The following is a 21,631-nucleotide window of genomic DNA, read 5'->3' on the forward strand; positions in this document are numbered from 1 at the left end:
TGATCTTGGTTTCTTCTTATGGCCATGCAATGAAAAGAAGTGACAAAAAACATCACAGACAATATTCACATATAGAACCTTATAAAACAACTGAGGTAAAACTATCAAATGGAGTAAAACTCATTGGGAAAATTTACAAATGATATATTAAAAAAGAAAGATGACACTCAAATCCGGTTAAGATTCTCATTTCTTCAATTCCAAGCAGAACCCCTGTATTGGTTAGGAGATATGATGTTGAAGACACTTCTATAACTTAATAATGAAAGGCCATGAGTCAATTCAGCCAAATAGATTTGTGTCCTTGTATTGAAGGTTACTAACATACACAGGGCAACAATTGCTGGCCCTTTAGCTGTTAGATTGTTCATGAGGAGCAAAATGTTAGTAAGATAAGGAACTGATCTCAAAATCAGAAGGACAAGAGATGTCAAAATAGATATGAGAGGGGTACAAAATTTCCTGGAATGACGAAGAATCCTGTAATAATAAAAGGTTGTTTGAAATCCTGATAACAGTGTAAGTTGTGAAGAAAAGTGAAATATTTCTACCTGCTCCAACCCAAAATATGGATCATTGTATGATACGGAGGTATACTTCTGTTTGACAGCTTTGGTATCAGACTTTCATTTTTTGTCGAGCCTGCAACTTTTGTTGCAGAAAGCTTGCATAGGGATAGTGTTCTGGCGGGGGCGTTAGCTAACTTTTTAAAAGCTTTATATTTTAGAAGGTGGAAGACCTGGATGCTTCATACTTTGTATATAGATGCCTCATGTTACGAAGTTTCTGTCAGTCTCATGTCCAATGTCCTTGACCTTGACCTCATTTTCATGGTTCAGTGACCACTTGAAAAAAAAGTTCAGAATTTTTGTAGTTGAATTATCTCTTATTATAAGTAATAGGATAACTATATTTGGTATGTGCGTACCTTGCAAGGTCCTTATGCCAGTCAGACATTTTTCACCTTTTTTTTCATTTGACCATGACCTCAATTTCACGGTTTATTGCACAATGTTAAGTTTTTGTGTTTTTGTCTTTTTTAGCTCACCTTTCCTAAAAGGAAATGTGAGCTTTTGTCGTCGTCGTCGTTAACAATTTTTCAAACATCTTCTCCTCTGAAACTACTGAATGGATTTGGATGAAACTTAGCATGATTGTTTCTTAGATTATCCTGCACAAAGTTTGTGCTTCGATTTTTGATCTGTCAAAAAACATGGCCGCCATTACTTAAAATAGAACATGGGGGTAAAATGCAGTTTTTGGCTTATATCTCAAAAACGAAAGCATTTAGAGCAATCTGACATGGGTTAAAAAATGTTCATTAGGTCAAGATCTATCAGCCCTGAAATTTTCAGATGAATCAAGCAACCCATTGTTGGGTTGCTGCCACTTAATTGGTAATTTTAAGGAAATTTTGCAGTTTTTGGTCATTATCTTGAATATTATTATAGATAAAGATAAACTGTAAACAGCAAAAATGATCAGCAAAGTAAGTTCTACAAATAAGTTAAACATGACCAAAATTGTCAATTGACCCCTTAAGGGGTTATTGTCCTTTAATGACAATTTTTCACAATTTGTTCATCATATTTGCTAACTTTAAAAAATATTCTCCTCTAAAACTACTCAACCAAATTCAACCAAATTCAACCAAACTTTAACTGAATGATCAGTAGGGTATGTAAAATAAAGTTTGTGTTTTATTTTCTATTTCGTCAAAAAACATGGCCATCATGGCTAAATATAGATCACAGGGTAAAATGCAGTTTTTGGCTTATATCTCAAAAACTCGCATTTAGAACAAATAAGACAAGAAGTTAAAGTATTTATTAGGTCAAAGTCTACCTGTCCTGAAATTTTCAGCCGAATTGGGTATCTGGTTTTTCAGGTATAATGCCCCTGAATTGATGATTTTAAAGAAATTTTGCAGTTTTTGGTTATTATCTTGTATATTATTATAGATACAGATAAACTGTTTATAGCAAAAATGTTAAGCAAAGTAAGATCTACAAATAAGTTAATTTGACCAAAATTGTCAATTGACCCCTTAAAGAGTTATTGCCCTTTAAAGACTTTTTTCACAATTTGTTCATCATGTTGACTTACTATAAAAAATCTTCTCCTTTGAAACTGCTGTATCAATTTCAGCCAAACTTAGGCTAAATGAGTTTCAGAGTTTCTAGTATAAATTTTATATTTTATTTCCTTGTATGTCAAGAAACATATCTCCTATGGTTAAAGTAGAACATAGGAGAAAATGATTTTTTTTTGCTTTTGAAGAAAATAGGACGATTCAAAGAACATTTAAATAAATTGAAAAGCCAAAATAATCATTGATGAGAGATTTAACCCAAAAAATTAAGGTGAGCGATTCAGGCTCTTGAGAGACTCTTGTTTCTTTAAACTATAGGTAATTGGTCAACTATATTTGTTGTATGGAAGAATTGTTAGCTATACATCTCTGCCTGGTATGGTTGATCTGACCTTGACCTCGTTTTCATCGTTCATTTGTCTTTGTTTAGCTATCTTGGTTAATGTTAAGTTTATGTGACAGTTGTAATAAAGCTTTATACTTAGGACTATCAACATAATACCAATGATTAGTAAAGCAGGCGAGACATTTCAGTGTGTGCACTCTTGTGTCAGTTTAATTCAGATCTTTGATTTAGTTTTAAAAAATGAATGTGCTATGCACCACTTGTGCACAGTAACGCTGAAACTGTCAGAATTTTGAAATGAATGGCCACCAAAGCAGGACTTAGTTTAACATACTAGAAAACTATGGGGGAAATGTATTAAAAGGATTCTCCTCCAAACTGACAAAACCAACTACAATCAAATTTTGCATGCACGTTAATGTGATTCTTCGTTACAAAGTCTATGAATTTGTTCTGATCTGAAATCCAAGATGGACACCTGGATTTCAGATTGGACCCTTTGGAATATATTCTCTTATGATTGTTTGTCTTGTATTGTAAGGGCCTGTGACTCAAAATTGTGGCCTCTTATTTTATTCATGACACAATTTGAATTCCTTTACCAGGAACGCTCTAACTCAAAATTTAAGAATCCATGAATTATAAATACTATTATAAATATTATAATATTATAATTATAAATGATTGCTGTGCTATATGAGTTGCCGAGAAGGACTAAAGGGACTAGCCGAATCCAGCTTATGTTCTCATTTCTCAAATGTGGTTGCACCTGGAGCCTAAACAAATATTAATCTGCATGGAGTTCTATCAACATGCAGATATAAACAGTTGCTCTCAAAGGAGTAGGTCCGGTAAGACCCCTTTTTGGCCCCAAAATATGGCAGTTTTACAAAATTGTTAAAATGTAAATTTTTAGTTATTTATTGGACAGTTGAATGCTTCTGCTACATGAATATGGGCTGTTTTTGACAATACCATGCACAAATATCGGGTTGTAGCATCATTAAGTCATGCTAAATAACTGAAATCTTAAAAATTCTATCATTTTAGTTAAATTTTAGACGGTTTCCGTGTAAAACGAAAGTGGCCGCATTCGTGTTCATCCATAATATTGAAATGTAAGTTATATTTTATACTAATACATAACATATATAAAGATTGTGGATGAACACGGATGCGGCCACTTTCTTTTTTGACAAAAACCATCTGAAAAGTGACGTTTTGTGGCATATTTGAGAGATTTTTCTTATTTGAGCTTGAATCAGATCGTTTTTAATGACTTAATTAGTTAAAATCTTTCACAAAAACTAAATGAACCAAGTGAAATAGACACTTAAGTGTTTAAAAAGTGGTCAAAATCTTTCGTCAGATGAAACTGAAATTTGAGGCCAAAATGAGTCCTTACCGGACCTACTCCTTTTATATCCTACGTGCCGATCGTAGCAAGGGCACTCGTTATCCCCCTTTCCAATGAATACATTTGCTCTCTACGTAATGCTGTTCCTGGAAATCTCATACAATAAGCCTATGTACTTTGGGACAGGACAGTTGCCCTACAATTTTTTTCAAAATGTATTATAAAAAGTAAAATAACAAAAATACCGAATTTCAAGGAAAATTAAACATGAAAAATCTTTTAGCAGATGGCAAAATAAAAAGTGCAAAGATATCAAACTAGAGGTAAACAACTGTCATGTTCATTACTTGGTACATGTAATTCCTATCACACGTGTACGACAGTCGTAGGGACCCCTATTGAAAGTTATGTAAATAGTCAAACAAATGTTGTTTCCAGTAAGGTTATATATGTTAATCAAACACGAAAAAAACAACACGAAAATAATTTAATATTAAGGAAGAAGAAAAGGAATTTAGAAAAAGGGTGATGACATCTAAGAATTTCTTGTCCCAAAGTACCTGTGGTTGTAAGTAGTCAATTTTCAAACCTTAAATGATTCATAATAAAATTGTCTTGCATAATCCAAATTCTCAACTACTAGTATCAGTGCTTTATTTCTTTTTCGTCTTAAGAATTAAGAGTAGATCGGGGAATGCTCTTTTGCATGAAGACCCCAGGAATAGGTGGGTATTGAAATATTGTCAACTGGACCTCTCACACCAAACAGTGAAATCCATTGTTAACAAAGATGTCCATTTTGGTGTGTAAGATGCATACATACGTCTCCCTGTCCGGTCGTATTAAGTTCGTTAAAATTGATGCCTTGTGTATTGTAGATAGGGACAGTTCTGTGTTCGCGTTATGCACGTGAAAAAGTCAAAACAAAAAATATTTGAGGGACAAAGCTAAACTTCTTCCCATATTCAACATACCATCACTTACCAGTGACAGTCTAAAATTACAGCATTTCATCCCGTTAAATTTTCTTTGCAGAATCTTCCTATATTAATTTTAATAGATTTTTTGAATATCTGTTCTCGTCTGAATATGAATGAAATATTAGCCACTGGACTTACACAAAAACCAATCAACCATAGACATGATGTTGCTATTACATGTTCTTTTTTAATTAACGAAGATTAAAATGTATGCACATCTTTGATATGGATAAGAACCCTGTAACTAGATATAGGAAGATGTGGTATGAGTGCCAATCAGACAACTCTCCATCACCAAAAATGTGTAGGTCAAAGATCAACTGGTTCAACCGCCTCACTGCTTTACGCATGTGCAATGTTTCTATTTCTGACGATGAAACTTATTCAGATTCCTTAAGGATAATCATTTTGCCAAATCTTTGATAGTTTGTTACTCTACTCAGACTTTATTTAAGACTATTGATGTGACAGAGATTGACAAATTTATTATACATTATGAGAGAGAGGCGAAAGATACAAGAGGGACATTCAACTCATAAATATAAATAGACACATAATGTACACGTTGGTCTCTAGATGTCTTTTAATTGGTTGTGATCAGGCCTTGTGGTAATAAAATGCTACTCAATACTCTTGAGTTCAAATGTGTGCTCAAAACACCAAATCCAGTTTTTTGATCGGTTGATTTCTGAGTACAGTGATCATGCTCAAAAGTTTTATGCCCCGCAAGGCCTGGTGTGCTTGTCTAATGTCGTATACCCATATTCCCTTAAATTCACATATAGAATGGTTTCAGCGAAGGGCTTAAAACGTTAGATGCTACTTTCACTTCTACTTCTACTTTGTAGTAACCGCCTTCAACACGTTGAAATTTACGTCACTTGAAAACTCACAACTAGATGCCAATATTCAACCACTTTTGGCATTTCCGAGCATTCACCTTTTCTACGCGATCTTTATACTCTACTGTAAATACAAAATTCCTTATGTATATACTTAATATATCTGGATCTGGTGAATAACTGTAATCAACGACCATTTCTCAAGCTAAAGAAATCAAAACGTTTTACATAGGGATAATTACATGTAAGGTGGTTGACTTCTTACTAATAATGATAGCATTATCTATTCATAATATTTAACTTTAAGAATTTGTAAGTGTACTGTAAATGATTTAAGATATTACTTATGTTAAATATTGTTAACACAACAATAGTGATAATGGCCTCATAGTTGTAATCTGTAAAGAATACAATTTTATTTCATTAAAAGTAAATGTGTATTATAATATACCTCGTTTGACTATTGGCTTTTGTCAGGTGTATGCTTTCTTGGTCTTTGCCATCAGGGGCATGTCCAGGATATTTGAAAGGGGGCGTAGAATAAAATATTTCGCCGAGCGTAGCGAGGCGAAAAAAATTTTGGACCTTTTTTGGCTTAAAAACATAAAATAATAGAGAATTGCACTAATGCAACGGTTCCTGACTTGGAGCATGTATATTTTATAGTTAAAGTGTCAGGGTGTGACATTTTTTATGCCGAGTTCTCTCCATTAATTGTCTATGGTATATTAAAATGATTGGATGGATCTTAACAGCAGTAGACCAATAACGAGAAATTCCAAACTCAAGGGTATAAGGAGTTACTTAACATTTCAATTCCTAGGCCAGGATTTTATGAACGAGAGGCGTGATTACGGTTGAGGGTCCATGGGGAAGCTCAGAGGCTCCTGAATTTCAACAATTTAGCATCAAATTATGAAGTAATCCCTCTATTTTTGATTAAGTTCGGGTTTCGTTGAACATGCTACAAGACAAATAAACACTGAAGAATAAAGTTCTTTCGTTCTGAGTATTGCTTTAATGTGGAAACATACATATTTCTAGTATACATGATCCTTGACGCAAAACCTAAAATGAACACAGAAAAATTACTAGAGTGGAATCATTAGAACTATTTTACGTGGATTTCTCATGGCGTAATCGTCAATAATTTTATCAAAATCAAGTTTAATGTCTCTGTGAACATATAAAAGAAGCAGAGCATTTAGGCGATCCTCCTTCATGGTGCTTCTCAAATCATTCTTGATCAACTTGAAGGATGAGTTAGCTCTTTCGGTGGAGCTTGACGTGACGCTCGTCAAAGCAAGTAAGAAGAGAACTTTCATGATGTTTGGAAATAAAGTCGAGCATGCCCTTACATCAGTTAAGGTTGATGTTATTGACTCTGCATGGTTTGTACGGTAATTTTTCGAAAAACTGCTTCCAGAGTCTCATCTCTTGCCTGAATGTTTCAGGCGAAGGCAGATTATAACGATTTTTTTTATTGATTTTTTTTAAAGGGGGCGTACGCCCATTACGCCCTTACCTGGACCTGCCCCTGGCCATACATTGGAGTCTGGTAGGTGTATATAAATGTGGAATTTAGAAAAATCGACAATGTGAAAAGTGACAAAAAAGAAGGGGGGGGGGGGGGGTGAAGGGAAAACATAGGGAAAACAATAATAAGTATGAAATAGTGGGGTGCTATGGAATAAAATGCATAGAAAAAAAAAATTGGCCTAAAATATTAAGAATATTGAAAGACCCTACGTGAAGACCCTCTTTCTATCCGGTACATTCTATCCAGACCCTATTGTATATTTTTCTGTTGAACTTTCCTAATGATATTTGTACACTACCCTGATTATTGGTTAATTTCTGTGGGAATGATAATCCTAGATACATACAAAGTATATATAAATTGTTGTATATGGTAGTACCATCAATTTATTTACATTTTCGGAAACTTAATTGTTTTTTTGTAGGATATTCCTCAAGTTTTACAAAGTGTAGTACTCTAGATTTACATGGTAGACAGTCGGGAGCATATCAAGCATGCTGCAATATTAAAAAGGGGGATTCCTAACCCTGGACAAAAAGGGGGGTTCCAACTACATGTTCCCATTCAAAGGCATTGGGCAAAATGCATATAAAAAGAATAAAATTTGGGATTCGTGCGCTTTCTCAGTAGCTATATTTCGATCTATATACTATTCTTGTGCTGTAAAGTTGTTGATCGTGATTTTCATTTCAATTTTACGGGGAAAACAACAATCAGCAACAATAAATTGAATATTTTAACGCTTGCCAATATTTTTTTTACCTAACGTTACAGTGTTAAGAGTCCTCGGTAATCATTTTCTTGTCATTTTATAAAATTTCCTAAAATAAAATCGTATAAAATTCTAGTTATGAAATATGGCATAAGACAACAACTCTTAATTAAATGATGAGATTAGTTTTCTGCATACCTATTGCTTAATCGAAGGCTCCAAAGAGATACCAGATGTGTATCGTCTGCTGATAATCAAATAATTGTCTGCACGTGAATTACAGCATTTTCGTCTTCTGATTCATAACATCAGTGCCATATTTCAAGAAGGTTAACATACACAGGTAAGAAAGCAAATACTTTGAATTTTTCACCTCTATTAATGTGTAATTTATCCAATGTAAAATTATATTGTGTCCGTCCCTTGTTGATTACGATTACTATATATGTTACAATTTTTGCGCATTTGACACACTTTCCCTTAGATGCTACACAAATATGTAGATATCAGACATCCCCCTTTTCATTACCAAAATGCTTGCACTATGAGTTGCAATCTAGCTTCCACTTTAAATACAAAGCATTTATTTCATGTTTGTATTGAATGATGTACAGGTAAGCGTACAGTGATATCAGAAGTAAACACGAAGCACACCAAAGTGAAATATTACAGTGTTTTGATAAAATAACAAAACACTGAACAAATCACACTCATTGACAAAGTGTTCAATATTTATATTGTTTGTAAAGAATGTCAGAAAACTGAGACGAATGTTCGAATAATATTTTACTTTGAAAGCGCAAATGGCATCAATACGCTATTATATACCACAGTCAGCTCACGTGCGATTGTGATATATATCCACAAAACTTGAATGAAAGTAATTCAATGTGCACTAAAGATATGCAGAAATAGTAAAGTGGACAAATATTGAGAACAATACTTTAACATTCAGCGATGATTCAATGGCTCTTCTCATTATCTATCTGTCAGCCATTACACGTGATCCGCGACAGATGCACATGCATGTACGTGCATTTTGTTTACATGAAATCGAACCTAAGATAATCAGTAAGGTATTTATAGAAGAGAACTTTATATAGCTGATTTGACGATGTTTCTTGTCATTATAAATTGAAAGTGAAACAGCCAGACAGTTATACAAATTCAGATGATTAATTCATCACAAATTATAATCATCGCAATCGACTAATGGAATAGAAAAATTAAAGAAGACAAGACAAATACTTCTGTTCTGTTCTGTTCAGGTAGATTCCACCGTTATGTATCGGAGCACTCCCACTTGGGGATATATGGTTTTAAAATATTTACAGATATTTACAGTGTGGTGTGGTGCTCAAGTTTAAAAAAAAACAACCTTATATACAGGTAAAACTGTGATTTTTAAGAACAATTGTTTAAAATTATGTGCTATTTACATCATTTATGATTCTACCTAAGTTAGAGTTTATGATTTTAAAAACAGTTGCATTTATATCAATTCAATTCAATTCAAAGTTTTATTGCCATACAAACTTTACAGTTTGTGACATAATATAACAACAACAAAAACAAATAAAGACAATAACTAAGTAACTCAATATATATACACAAATTCAGGTAGATATTAAGTCCCCTGTCCTCAGTTCCATTGACTTTTTTTTTTATAAAGGATCCTAGTTTATTCACTTGTGTTGGCGTTGATGGGTTAAGTATATATATTACTTTGTCATTGTCAGTGAGATTAGCAAATGAATTACTTTCTCTGTTAATGCAATCAAAATATGTTAATCTAATATTTGAATTATGAGAACAATTTATTAAGAAATGTTTCTCATCATCTAGTACTTTGCATTTTTTGCAAAGTCTCTCTTCGCGAGGAATTTTAAAATGCCTCCCTTTTTCACATTAATTATTATTTGTTTATGTTAACCAGTATGATTGCGACATCGTTATTAGCTATCAAAAACTGCCAAAATAAATGAAGGTATAAACATAAACATTTTTTTTTTTATTTATTATTGAATAGATATAATAAAAATGTTCGGTCTTTTACTATACAAATGCGTACACATTTTTTTTAAATAGTAGATAGGTACTAGCATTGGAAAATTTGCAGTGAACATGATTATCACATTATCTATACACAACGTGTTTTGTCGACTGACCATACCATTTCTCATTTCCAGATCAAATTATTCTAAAAGCCATTTTTACTGGTTTATTCGGTAATGAGGTATCCAGAAAATGTCGACCTATGATCTCCATAAATTCTTTCCGAAGCATCGGCATGTTTCACATAAACTGTGTCATTTAATTTCAATGCCATCACAACATTCAGAGTCCCTGTTGATAAATCATTACCGAAAGCCAGGACTACTTTCTCATTATTTTTCCACAGATAGCAGTGTAAATCGCTATTATGATAAGCCATAACCGTTGTTGAAATAGAGTAGAGTCCCGTTTTCGGCGCAGTAAAAACTCCAGTGTCCTGACTGTAGACTCCACCCATGTTTAACCATATTTTGTCAAATACTACAACTTCATTACTAGCAAGACTCTTTGTTGGCGTAAGCGATGCTGTAAAGGCTGGCCTTTCCCTTTTTCGTCCAGGTTCTGAAAAATAATTTTCAATCTATTTTGTATACAGCTGTACAATAACCCAATACAGTCTATATTTTTTCTATTAAAAATTATACTTATCGAAAGTGAGAATAAGCCTTCACTTGAAATAAGTAACATGTAGACGAAACGCGCGTCTGGCGTACTAAATTATAATCCTGGCACTTTTGATAACTATTTAAACCACTGGGTCAATGCCACTGCTGGTGGACGTTTCGTCCCAGAGGGTTTCACAAGCCCAGTAGTAACCACTTCGGTGTTGACCTGCATATCAATCATGTAGCCATTTTTATAAATATCTTGTTTACAAAACTTTGAATTTTTCGACAAACTAAGGATTTTCTTGTTCCAGGCATAAATTACCTTAGCCGTATTTGGCACAACTTTTGGGAATTTTGGATTCTCAATGCTCTTCAACTTTTTACGTGTTTGGCTTTATAAATATTACGATTTGAGCGTCACTGGATTATGAAGACGAAACGCGCGTCTGGCGTACTAAATTATAATCCTGGTACGTTTGATAACTATATATTTGCTTGCATTTCCTATCATGATTTTCTTGATAGAGGGTTACTGCTTACAAGGAAGCTATTAAACCAAGAGTTCCAAATGGTGAAGTTGAAATCATCCCTTCGTAAATTTTACGGATCGACGCCATCACGAGTTGGTTGACCGTTATGGAATAACCGTTGCACAAATGATATCGGATATGTTCCTTACGTCGTAACTACAATCCCCTTCCCTTTCATGAATTTGACCTACCGAATTAGACTATTTACCGGATTTGTAATCACATAAGCAACACGACGGGTGCCGCATGTGGAGCAGGATCTGCTTACCCTTCCGGAGCACCTGACATCACCCCAGTTTTAGGTGGGGTTCGTGTTGTTTATTCTTTAGTTTTCTATGTTGTGTCATGTGAACTATTGTTTTTCTGTTTGTCTTTTTTCATTTCTAGCCATGGCGTTGTCAGTTTGTTTTAGATTTATGAGTTTGACTGTCCCTTCGGTATCTTTCGTCCCTCTTTTTGTACACGCTGCATATCAGTTATATAAACATAAATACATATGGTCAGGTCTTCATATAAATGAGACAAAATTAAGAAGCATAACATTATAGGTATAACAATATCTTTTACTAAAACGATTTACACATTATAATTATAATCTTGGTACTTATGATAACTTACTACATACACTCAGAATTCGAAGTGGCGGATCCAGAAGGGCGGGTGGTTCCGGGGGATAAAAAAAACCCTTTTTGGTAACGATCAATGCATTTGAATAGGGACATATGGTTTGACCCCCCCCCTTTTCGTAGTATTTTTTTTTGTCATAAAAGCTACAGAAATACATCATATACATACCGTATCCTATGTCTTCAAGAACAGCCTGTTTTATCCGAGGAATCATCTCGTTCATGGTATCTTCTACTGTCTTCTTAATAGCTATCTTCAACACCTGGTTAAGTTTCGTGGTATCGAACAGAGCAACTAAAGGCATATTTAGATTGTCCAGTAGTGGTATCTCAGTAGAAGAGTTGTCACTATTTTGTCCTTTCGCGTATTTCATAATCGTAATTACTAAAAATTGAAGCAAAATCCCTCTTAGTACCATAGTTACAAGTTCAAGAATTGTTTTCTTCTCTCCGACTGTGTACTTAAAAATTAACCTGCAAGAACTTATATGTTTCGGAAATTACGAATGCAAAGTATTTATATGCATTGATCACGTGGCTTATGATAACAAAAACATAAAAAAAAAAACAAAAAAAAAAAACTGTTAAAGAGTAAGAGTGTTTGTTTGCAAATTAAAGACCGGCAAATGGTGTAAGTTAACGTACTAGTGTGCTGTTTTTTTTACATTTTTTTTTATCAGATATCAAAGAGAACTGTTTAAATTAAAAATATTTTGTTACAAGATTTATATAGTCGTTGAAAGTTTAAAGCAATAAGTTGGGGCTCATGTAGGGTAGCACTCTTATATTGCAAGATCGCTTTTAAAGAAAGACAAGAACAGACTCACAGGTGATTTTGAAGCAAATGTAAAAGTCTCCAAATTAACGCTTTGGACATATTTAAGGTCACAGATCGTTTTAATTAGACGTCAGGTTGCACGATTGTCCAGGAAACCCGAAGCATGTTAGACCTTCTTGGCTATCCGGCAAGATCAACACAACTTTTGAGAAAAGTTGTGAAAACATTCCAAAAAAATTTAGTTAAATGACAAGTGTAGTGCACATCGAGGTGGATAGTCCTATGCCAGTATTTTCTGGAGGCATTTTGAGAGGGAAATAATCTACCATCAGATTAAACATATTCACTTAGGTGCTGAGTCCGTTTTATAGTCACGAAGGACATGTCAAACACACATGACGTCACAAATCGTGAGATGGGATTAAAGGAAGAGCTGAACAGAAAATGCACAGACTATTTAAAGACCGATTAGATATATCACATCAGTCCGGCTTTTATAACTACATGTGAAGCTTGATATTCTTACCCTTCTGGGGCAACTTAGGCCATCCCCGTTTTGGGTGGGGTTCGTGTTGTGTACTCTTTAGTTTCCTATGTTATACATGTATTTTGTGTAAATTAAGTGCCTGTTTGTCTTTTTTCTTTTGCGACATGGCGTTGTCAGTTTAATATTTTCGAGTTATTTCGCCTCTCTTTTGTGAGTTTATAAATGACTATGATCAACATTGATCTCACACTTGTAAAAACAGACCAGGATATAAAATTTCGAACATTAAAGTTCCAGGTAGGCTTACTTTAGTACTATGTTTTAAATTAGCGACACGGATCTGACGAATGCTTTGTGTTTACAGTTTTATTTTCGTATAATTTGCACTAAAAAGAATTTTATTTATACGCATTGGGTTCTGTTGACGTCCACGTATATTGTTGAAATATATCATTTTTTGACATTATCACTCCAATATAAAAAAAAGAAGAAGATGTGGTATGACTTCCAACGAGACAACTATCCACAAGAGATCAAAATGAAACAGATATTGACAACTATAGGTCACCGTACGGCTTTCAACAATGAGCAAAGCCCATGCCGCATAGTCAGCTATAAAAGGCCCCAATATGACCATATTTTATACAACAAACTAATGATCTCTTGCCCGCAACTTAAAACTTTTTTGAGAAGATGATCGTACTTCATCACAGTTTTAATGATTTTGTTCAGTTTCTTGTGACAATTAATACAAGTATTCAAAACAAAACCATGCTTGTTGGAAAATGTTATCGCATATCTTATAATAGCACAAAAATTAATAGTATTTCAGCTGTTATCTTTCGATGATTTCCTACAATCACATCTTTACAATTTGTTTTTTACGATTTTCATGTAAGAAAATTCTGTACAAATAACACTTTAGAAAGCATTTTTTAGGCATGCTTTAATATCTATAACTGGTGAAATGTAAAACATGCATCAGTTTAATGAGACCCAAAGAACTGCACTCAAAATATTTTTTTTTACGCCTCTTGTTTTCTGTTGACGTCCACGTATATTATTGAAATATGTCTTCTTGTTTTACCAAATCACTCCAACTATGTTTTTAAACAACACATTAATGATCTCCTGCAAGCGACTCAAACTTCTGAGGAAAGAGTTTGGAGAGTTATTTTGAGAGATAATCGAACTTTATCACAATTTAAATGATATTTTTTAGTTCCTAGTGACATTTCCCAATTGTCAATGCTAGTATTCAAGACAAAACCATGGTTGTTTGAAAATACTATCGCATATCATATGATAGTACAAACACTAATAGTATTCTAGATGTAATTTTGGGATGATTTCCTACAATTACATTTTTACAATTTTTATTTTTGGGATACGATTGCTTTCAAGCAATCTGTAGACTTTTACCGTTGACTCAGGGCTCATTCCCTCAAGTCAACTGTTTTATTCTAAACATTCATCAACTTCTCAGATTCTTTTGATTGTCTTGCTTTAAAAGGTAAAAATAAGCAAATAAATTGGATATAAACAACTTTCCTGTAATGTTCTTCTCATAATCTTCATGTTTGATATTTCCCTTTGACTTATATGAGTGTTTTTAACAACACGGAAAATCATAATTAAGCAGTATTTATATTTAGTGTTTTTAGAAATTTAGAAACACGTCAGATAAAAACTTAAGTGGAGTATATCTATATTTTACCGTTATGAAACTGATATTTGATACTGTACTCTCATGAAGATATGGAGAACCATTCATCATATCATTTGATAAACGTTCTTGTTCCAAGTCGCAACTCGCGGTTTTGTTTATGCATTAACGCGCATGCGTGTAGTTTTCTTGATTATCCGATTGAGTGGTTTCTCTGGATTCCCCACTTCATTGATTAATTTGAAACTCATGGGATTCGTTCTTTGTCTGTCTGCTATTGAGGGTTATTGTTATTATATAATTTTAAATCATATACATCATTTCAATTATATGTTTACCTATAACACCCCTTCAGTCGAAATGGAGTATTATCGTTTCGAGTTGTCTCCCTTCTGAAAGTATTTTCCGTCAACGAAATACACTACGACGTGTCAAGAAAAAATAACTTGTTTGATGTCGATAAACGTCTTATTATATTAAGAACGATCTCAATTTAAACAAAGGAGTGTGTACGGAAAGGAGTCATGCCCACGGACCCAAAAAAATAATATTTAAAGCGTTAGAAATGGGGTTCCTCCTAGAATTAACGGTGATAAGATACGAAGTGAAATACCTTCTCTCACTCTCAGTGACTGCTGTGGAAAGTAAACTTAGAATTGATAGTACAAAAAATAAAACACAATAAGTACATTGCTCATACACTTGTATCTGGAATTGGCTATTTTTAAAGTTGAATAACTATTCAGATTATTACATGTTGCATGTGCAGTTATATGTCTTGAATAAGTTTTGAAAATAATACTATCCAGCTGTACCAGGGCTGCCAAAAATACTTCAGACTCACGCATGCTAATTTTTTTTGCGGCAGTATCCTTTGATCTATTTTTTTTCCTCTTTGATATTTTCAATTTTTGCCAAATCTCATGCATTTGCTTAATTAAAAGTTGTCATAACTGCTATGCATGTGTCGATGAAAACTATGGCAATCGTATCCCTCAGAGCATTCTGCTCTTTGATTACGATTTTCATGTTAAGAAAAAAAAAATCTGTTCAAATAAAACTTGAGAAAGCTTTGTTTCTAGCATGCTATAATATATATAACCGGTTTAAATGTTGAAATATATAAGTTTAATGAGTCCCAAAGAACTGCTTTTGTTATTTTCATTAAAAACATATTTTACTGAAATGTTGTTTAAATACATGGTACCAGACTTTTATTCATTTTTTGTTCATAGATTAGGCTGTAAGTTTTCTCGTTTCAATTGTTTTTATATTGTCATTTCGGGGCCTCTCATAACTAACTATGCGGTATGAGATTTGCTCATTGTTGAAGTCCGTACGGTGACGTATATATGTTTTTGTAGTTGTTAATTTCTGTGTCATTTTGGTCTCTTGGATAGTTTTCTCATTGGCAATCCTACAAAATCTTCCTTTTTATTACCAAAATGTTGAACTATGAATTGCAATTTTTCATTTGAAATACAAAGCATACATATAGTTGCGTTATTGTCATGTACAAATGTATATGTATTCAGTAATGTACATCTAAGTGTCCCTGTAGGGTTTTAAAGACACATCATATATAATAGTATTTAATGAATAACCAATCACACCCATTGACAAAGTGTTCAATAATTATTTTGTTTATAAGGAATGTAAGAAAACTGAGACAAATGTAAAATTAATATTCTACTTTGAAAGGGCGAACGGCAATGGTAGCATAGTCATACGCACATCTTCAATTGTAATTTGTAATTAACACAGAAATCAAATGAAACTAATTCTATGTGCACCAGGATATGCAGAAAAAGTGACGATATAGTATATTGGACAAATATCGAGAACAATACTGCTGAAATTCAGTGATGGTTCAATGGCACTTCTCATTATCTATCAATCAGCCATTACACGTGATCAGCGACAGATGCACATGCATGTACGTGCATTTTGTTTACATGAAATCGAACCTAAGATAATCAGTAAGGTATTTATAGAACAGAACTATATATAGCTGATTTGACGATGTTTCTCGTCATTATAAATTGAAATTGAAGCTGCTAGACAGTTATACAAATTCAGATGATTAATTCATCACAAACTATAATCATTGAAATCGATTTATGAAATAGAAGAATTAAAGAAGGCATTAAATATATTTTGGCTGTGTCACCAAATCAACGTAAATGAGTGAATTCGTAACAAATATGTTGTACGTGCTTTGAATTTATCTAGGAATACCATTCTCACATTAATTATTTGTTTATGTTAACTTTGATTGCGACATCGTTATTAGCTATCATTAACTGTAGAAATAAACAAAGATATAAAAAAAAAAAATTTGTTAGAAATCTTTTATTTATTACTCAATAGATATAATAAAATTATATGTCGTTCCCTAAAAAATGCATATATATTTTGTTTTGAAATAATATAAATAGGTACTAGCATTTGGAAATTTTCAGTGAACATGAGTATGACATTTTATATACATAACGTGTGTTTTGCCGAATTCATTTCTTTTTTTCCAGATCAAATTCTTCTAAAGGTTTTTACTGGTTTATTCGGTAATTAGGTATCCAGAAAATGTCGACCTATGATTTCCATAAATCTGTTCCCTACCACCAGCATGTTTGACATAAACTGTGTCACTCTTCTTTAATGCAACCACAACATTCAGAGTCCCAGTCGATAATTTAGTACCGAAAGCTCTGACCAGTTTCTGATTATTCTTCCACAAATCGCAGTGTAACATGGTGGTATAATAAGACATAACCGTTGTTGAAATAGAGTAGAGTCCCGTTTTCGGCGCAGTAAAAACGCCTGTGTCCTGATTGTAAGCGGCACCCATATTTAACCATACTTTGTCAAATATCACAACTTCACTACTAGCAAGATTCTTAGATGATGTAAGCGATGCTGTAAAAGCTGGCCTTTCCTGTTCTTTTCCAGGTTCTGAAAATTAATTTTCAATGTAATATTCAATTTTCATAACACATGAAAAATAACCCGAATACTGTCTGTATTGTCTTTATATTTATTGAAAGGGAAAATGATTTTCGAAACCAATACTTGTAACATATATTTGTATTGTCAGCATATTAGTAATTTAAACACCATACAAATGACGTGGTGTGAACACCAATGAGACAACTTTCCGCCAGAGACCATATTATAAAGAATTATATTTAAGAAGCATAATATAATATAAATATAATTCCATACAGTTGAACGTAGAGAATTAGAGTGAAATTATTTTCTCTTGTCTTTTCATGATGTATAGGTGTACTTATCGTGTGCTCAGTTTCCCGCCGAAACCGGGGTTTCGGTAATTCAACACGACAACGCCAAAGGAGCGGTTCTCCTCTTTAAATAACTTTGAAAATTTTAATTTATTCAATAAGTCTCCCTTTTTAGTTATTTATAAGCCGGACAATAAGATTGATAGGACTGGAGGTATATTTTTTTTGGTATTATGTTGTGTGAAGCATAATATATACAAATGTGATTTTGAAGGTAACATATTTAATAAACATAGCAGTGGCGTTGTCGTGTAGCTTTGCCCTTTAATTATGAGTTTTGTATTCTTCATAGTATGTTATTTTCTTTAAGTGTTTTTCAAAGGCATACTTTGTGAAGTTCAATATAGAATGAAGGTTGTTACAAGAGAACAATATCTTTTACTAAAGCGGTTCACACTTACATTCAGAACTCGAAATACATTTTCATGGTAGTTGATATTTTCTGTCACAAAAGTATATAAACTTATATATACATACCGTTTCCAATGTCAGCAATAACAGCCTGTTTTATCCGAGGAATCATCTGGTTCATGATATCTTCTACTTCCTTCTGAATCATCTGGTTCATGGTATCTTCTACTTCCTTCTGAATAGCGATCTTCAACACCTGGTTAAGTTTCGTGGTATCAAACAAAGCAACTAAAGGCATATTTTGAGTGTCCAGTAGTGGTATCACAGTTGAAGAGTTGTCACTATTTTGTCCTTTCGCGTATTTCATAATCGTAATTACAAAAAGTAGAAACAAAATCCCTCTTAGTACCATTATTACAAGTTTTCTTTACTCCGACTGTTCAGTTAGGAACCTGACAAAATTTCGGAAATTATCAAATGAGAAGTATTTATATGCATCGCTCACGTGGTTTATTAAAAAAAACTCACAACAAATAAATAAAACTGTCAAGAGTCTAAGATTTTTTGTTTGCAAATTAAAGACCGGCAAATGGTCGCTGTCTTTCATAGTTTTTTTCTTATCAGATATCACAAGGAACTGTTAAAATTGGATAAGTATTTTGTTGAATGATTAATAATAACGTTATCATAGTTTTAAGCAAAACCGCCCACCTTGGTTGGAGCTCCTGTGGTCGTTTTAAAGTATATCACAGGTCACAAGATGACTTTTAAGCAAATTTAAAAGTCTTCAAATTAATGCTTTGAACATGTTAAAAGGAAACAGATCGTCAGTTGAAATTAGATGCCAGGTTGCACGATCGCCCAACAAAGTTCGATGGTCTCGGGTACTTATTGGTCATGTTGGATCCACCAGGTTATTCACGAGATCTACACAGCTTTTGCTAATAGTCGTATGATCATTCCAAAACAATAGGGTGATGTGAAACCTCAAATTGAAAAAAAATTTTTTTATAACAAAATGGATAATTGTCCTGATTAATCTTACGAAAAATTACTTTTTCTGCAGACAATTATTTAATTTGTCCACATTTAGAAGAATTTAACTTTTTTTAGTTGCTTGCTTCTAGGAAGCAATTCGCCGACACATGTTCCGTATTCAAAAAGACTTAGCGTGACCCTCTCGGAAAAATCGGACGATTGCAAAAACATTACATATGGATATGTCACTGAAATAAACTATTATCTGATTGTGCATGTTAAACACGTGCTCATTATCCATATTATAAACTTAGTCTTCTGTGCACGATTTTGTCATTTTTTACGCGAAAATATCATATAATCGTCATCTTTCTCTCCCTGTTTGTTATGAAGTTAAGATATGGAAGCTTATTAACTGTCGTTTTTTAAAACAGTATTTTACCGATTGTCATTATATAGTAAACAATCAACAAAGAAGTATACATGCATTTGTTCAAGAATTGGATAATCACAATTTTTACCACTCCCTCGTTTCATATGACTTTAAATGACAAGAGGAGTCAACATCGAGTTGGCTAGTTCTACGCCATTATTGTCTTGAGGCATCTATAATCAGATTAAACATATTGATTTTGGTACTACTGAAGTCCGTTTTAAAGTTATGAAGGCTATGAAAAACACATATGACATCACAAATAGTGACATGGGATTTTATGAAAAGCTGAACAAAAAATACACAGGCTCATTGAAGACCGATGTGAAATATCAAATCAGGCCCCGCTTTTATTATAACATGTGAAGCCGGATATGCTTACTCTTCTGGAGCAACTGAGACCACCCTCGTTTTTGGTGGGGTTCGTGTTGCTTAGTCTTTAATTTTCTATGTTGTACATTTATTTTGTGCAAATTAAGTGCCTGTTTGTCTAATTTTCTTGAACCATGGCGTTGTCAGTTTATTTCGACATTTGTAACTGGCTTAGATCAAAATTGATCTCACAATAGTAGAAAAAAAAATCATGGAGTAAAATTTCGAACGAAAAAGTTCCAGGTGGTTTTAATTTAGTTAAAATATAAAGACTCTGACTCTAGAATTTGAAGCATGCAACGTGTTTACAGTTCAATTTTCGAATAATTTGCACTCCAAAGAACTAAAAGAGGGACGAAAGATACTAGAGGGACAAACTCATAAATCGAAAATAAACTCACAACGCCATGTTTATACGCATCAGGTTCTGTCGACGTTTATCATAGAAATAGATCTATTTTTTTGACATTATCACTCCAACCATGCACACTATGTTTGTAAACAACAACCTGATGTTCTCCCGCCCTCAACCCAAACTTCTTGAGGAACTAATTTTGAGAGATTTCTATTGTAGATTTTAAGCTTGAGGGTTAATCTTACTTGCTCACTATTTAAATGATTTTGTTTACTAGTAGTTCTTTGTGACATTTTCCATTTGTAATCTGTCGACACCAGTATTCAAGTCAAAACCATGGTTGTTTGAAAATATCATCGCATATATTTTGATAGCACAAAAATTAAAAGTAATCTAGCTGTAATTAATTAATAATTTATATCTTTATTGAATAATCAGATAGTATACACGGCATCATTGCTTAAAAGTTAACATGAGTCTTGACCACAATTCTATCAGTATTTTGTTTTAGATAATAAACACAATTACATTTAGTATTGTACAGTTAAAAGATTTGTCTATAGTGTATTCGAACTATGGCTCATCAATTACACCAATAAGCAAAGTACTGAAGTACTGAACATCTGATAACCACAAGTCTGTAGCTGAGGGACATAATCACAAGTGTCTCAGAAAATAATTCATTTCTATACTAAAAATAAGGTAAATGTACAGCGAGGGTTTTGACTGAGACAAGTTCGTGTGTGGATGATGAATAAATGACGGGAATTCAACCTAACCGTAATAACCATTATATTGTAGTCATTTAACCATTTGTGATCAGTATACTCTGGTTTGTTATTATATATATATTATATCAGTATTTGTATTATATTCATTTGCATATCATTCTATTCTACTATTTTAATGATAGTGCAGTGCAAGTGCATGGTGCACACTCTTCTGTAAGAATTCGTTTTTCTAATAGATTGGATTTGGAAAGGCATTCATTATTTCACAGTTTCATACCATTTATCTATGTTTTCGAAAAGTATTTTCACGAATATTTATTGATGAAATTAATGTATAACAACCGATAAGGCATTTTATTTTGCATTCAATAATATCCACGCAGTTATACGAAATTTGTTCGGTTATCAGTCAAAATTCCAAGTCACGTCGTTCTAATTTGAAAATACAAATGGCATTGGTTACCTATTTATTCACCATAGGTTCCATGTTGAT

The 21,631-nt window shown here is 33.2% G+C and overlaps 2 protein-coding genes across 2 annotated transcripts; both read right to left on the bottom strand.

Moving 5' to 3' along the window:
• Positions 1–9,968: 9,968 nt before the first annotated feature.
• Positions 9,969–12,150, bottom strand: LOC134728157 (complement C1q tumor necrosis factor-related protein 4-like). The gene is made up of 2 exons (XM_063592635.1): positions 11,858–12,150; positions 9,969–10,485 (listed from the first exon to the last, which is right to left on the bottom strand). The coding sequence occupies exons 1-2, from the start codon at positions 12,105–12,107 to the stop codon at positions 10,091–10,093; spliced, it is 645 nt and encodes a 214-aa protein (XP_063448705.1). The 5' UTR covers positions 12,108–12,150; the 3' UTR covers positions 9,969–10,090.
• A 4,806-nt stretch (positions 12,151–16,956) lies between these two features.
• On the bottom strand, positions 16,957–18,798 carry LOC134681595 (EMILIN-1-A-like). Its single transcript, XM_063541244.1, has 2 exons — positions 18,396–18,798; positions 16,957–17,571 (listed from the first exon to the last, which is right to left on the bottom strand). Exons 1-2 carry the CDS (start codon positions 18,679–18,681, stop codon positions 17,177–17,179), a joined length of 681 nt encoding a protein of 226 aa, XP_063397314.1. The 5' UTR covers positions 18,682–18,798; the 3' UTR covers positions 16,957–17,176.
• Positions 18,799–21,631: the final 2,833 nt, after the last annotated feature.

The sequence above is a fragment of the Mytilus trossulus genome, chromosome 8 (genome assembly GCF_036588685.1).
Source record: "Mytilus trossulus isolate FHL-02 chromosome 8, PNRI_Mtr1.1.1.hap1, whole genome shotgun sequence".
NCBI classification, from domain to species: domain Eukaryota; kingdom Metazoa; phylum Mollusca; class Bivalvia; order Mytilida; family Mytilidae; genus Mytilus; species Mytilus trossulus.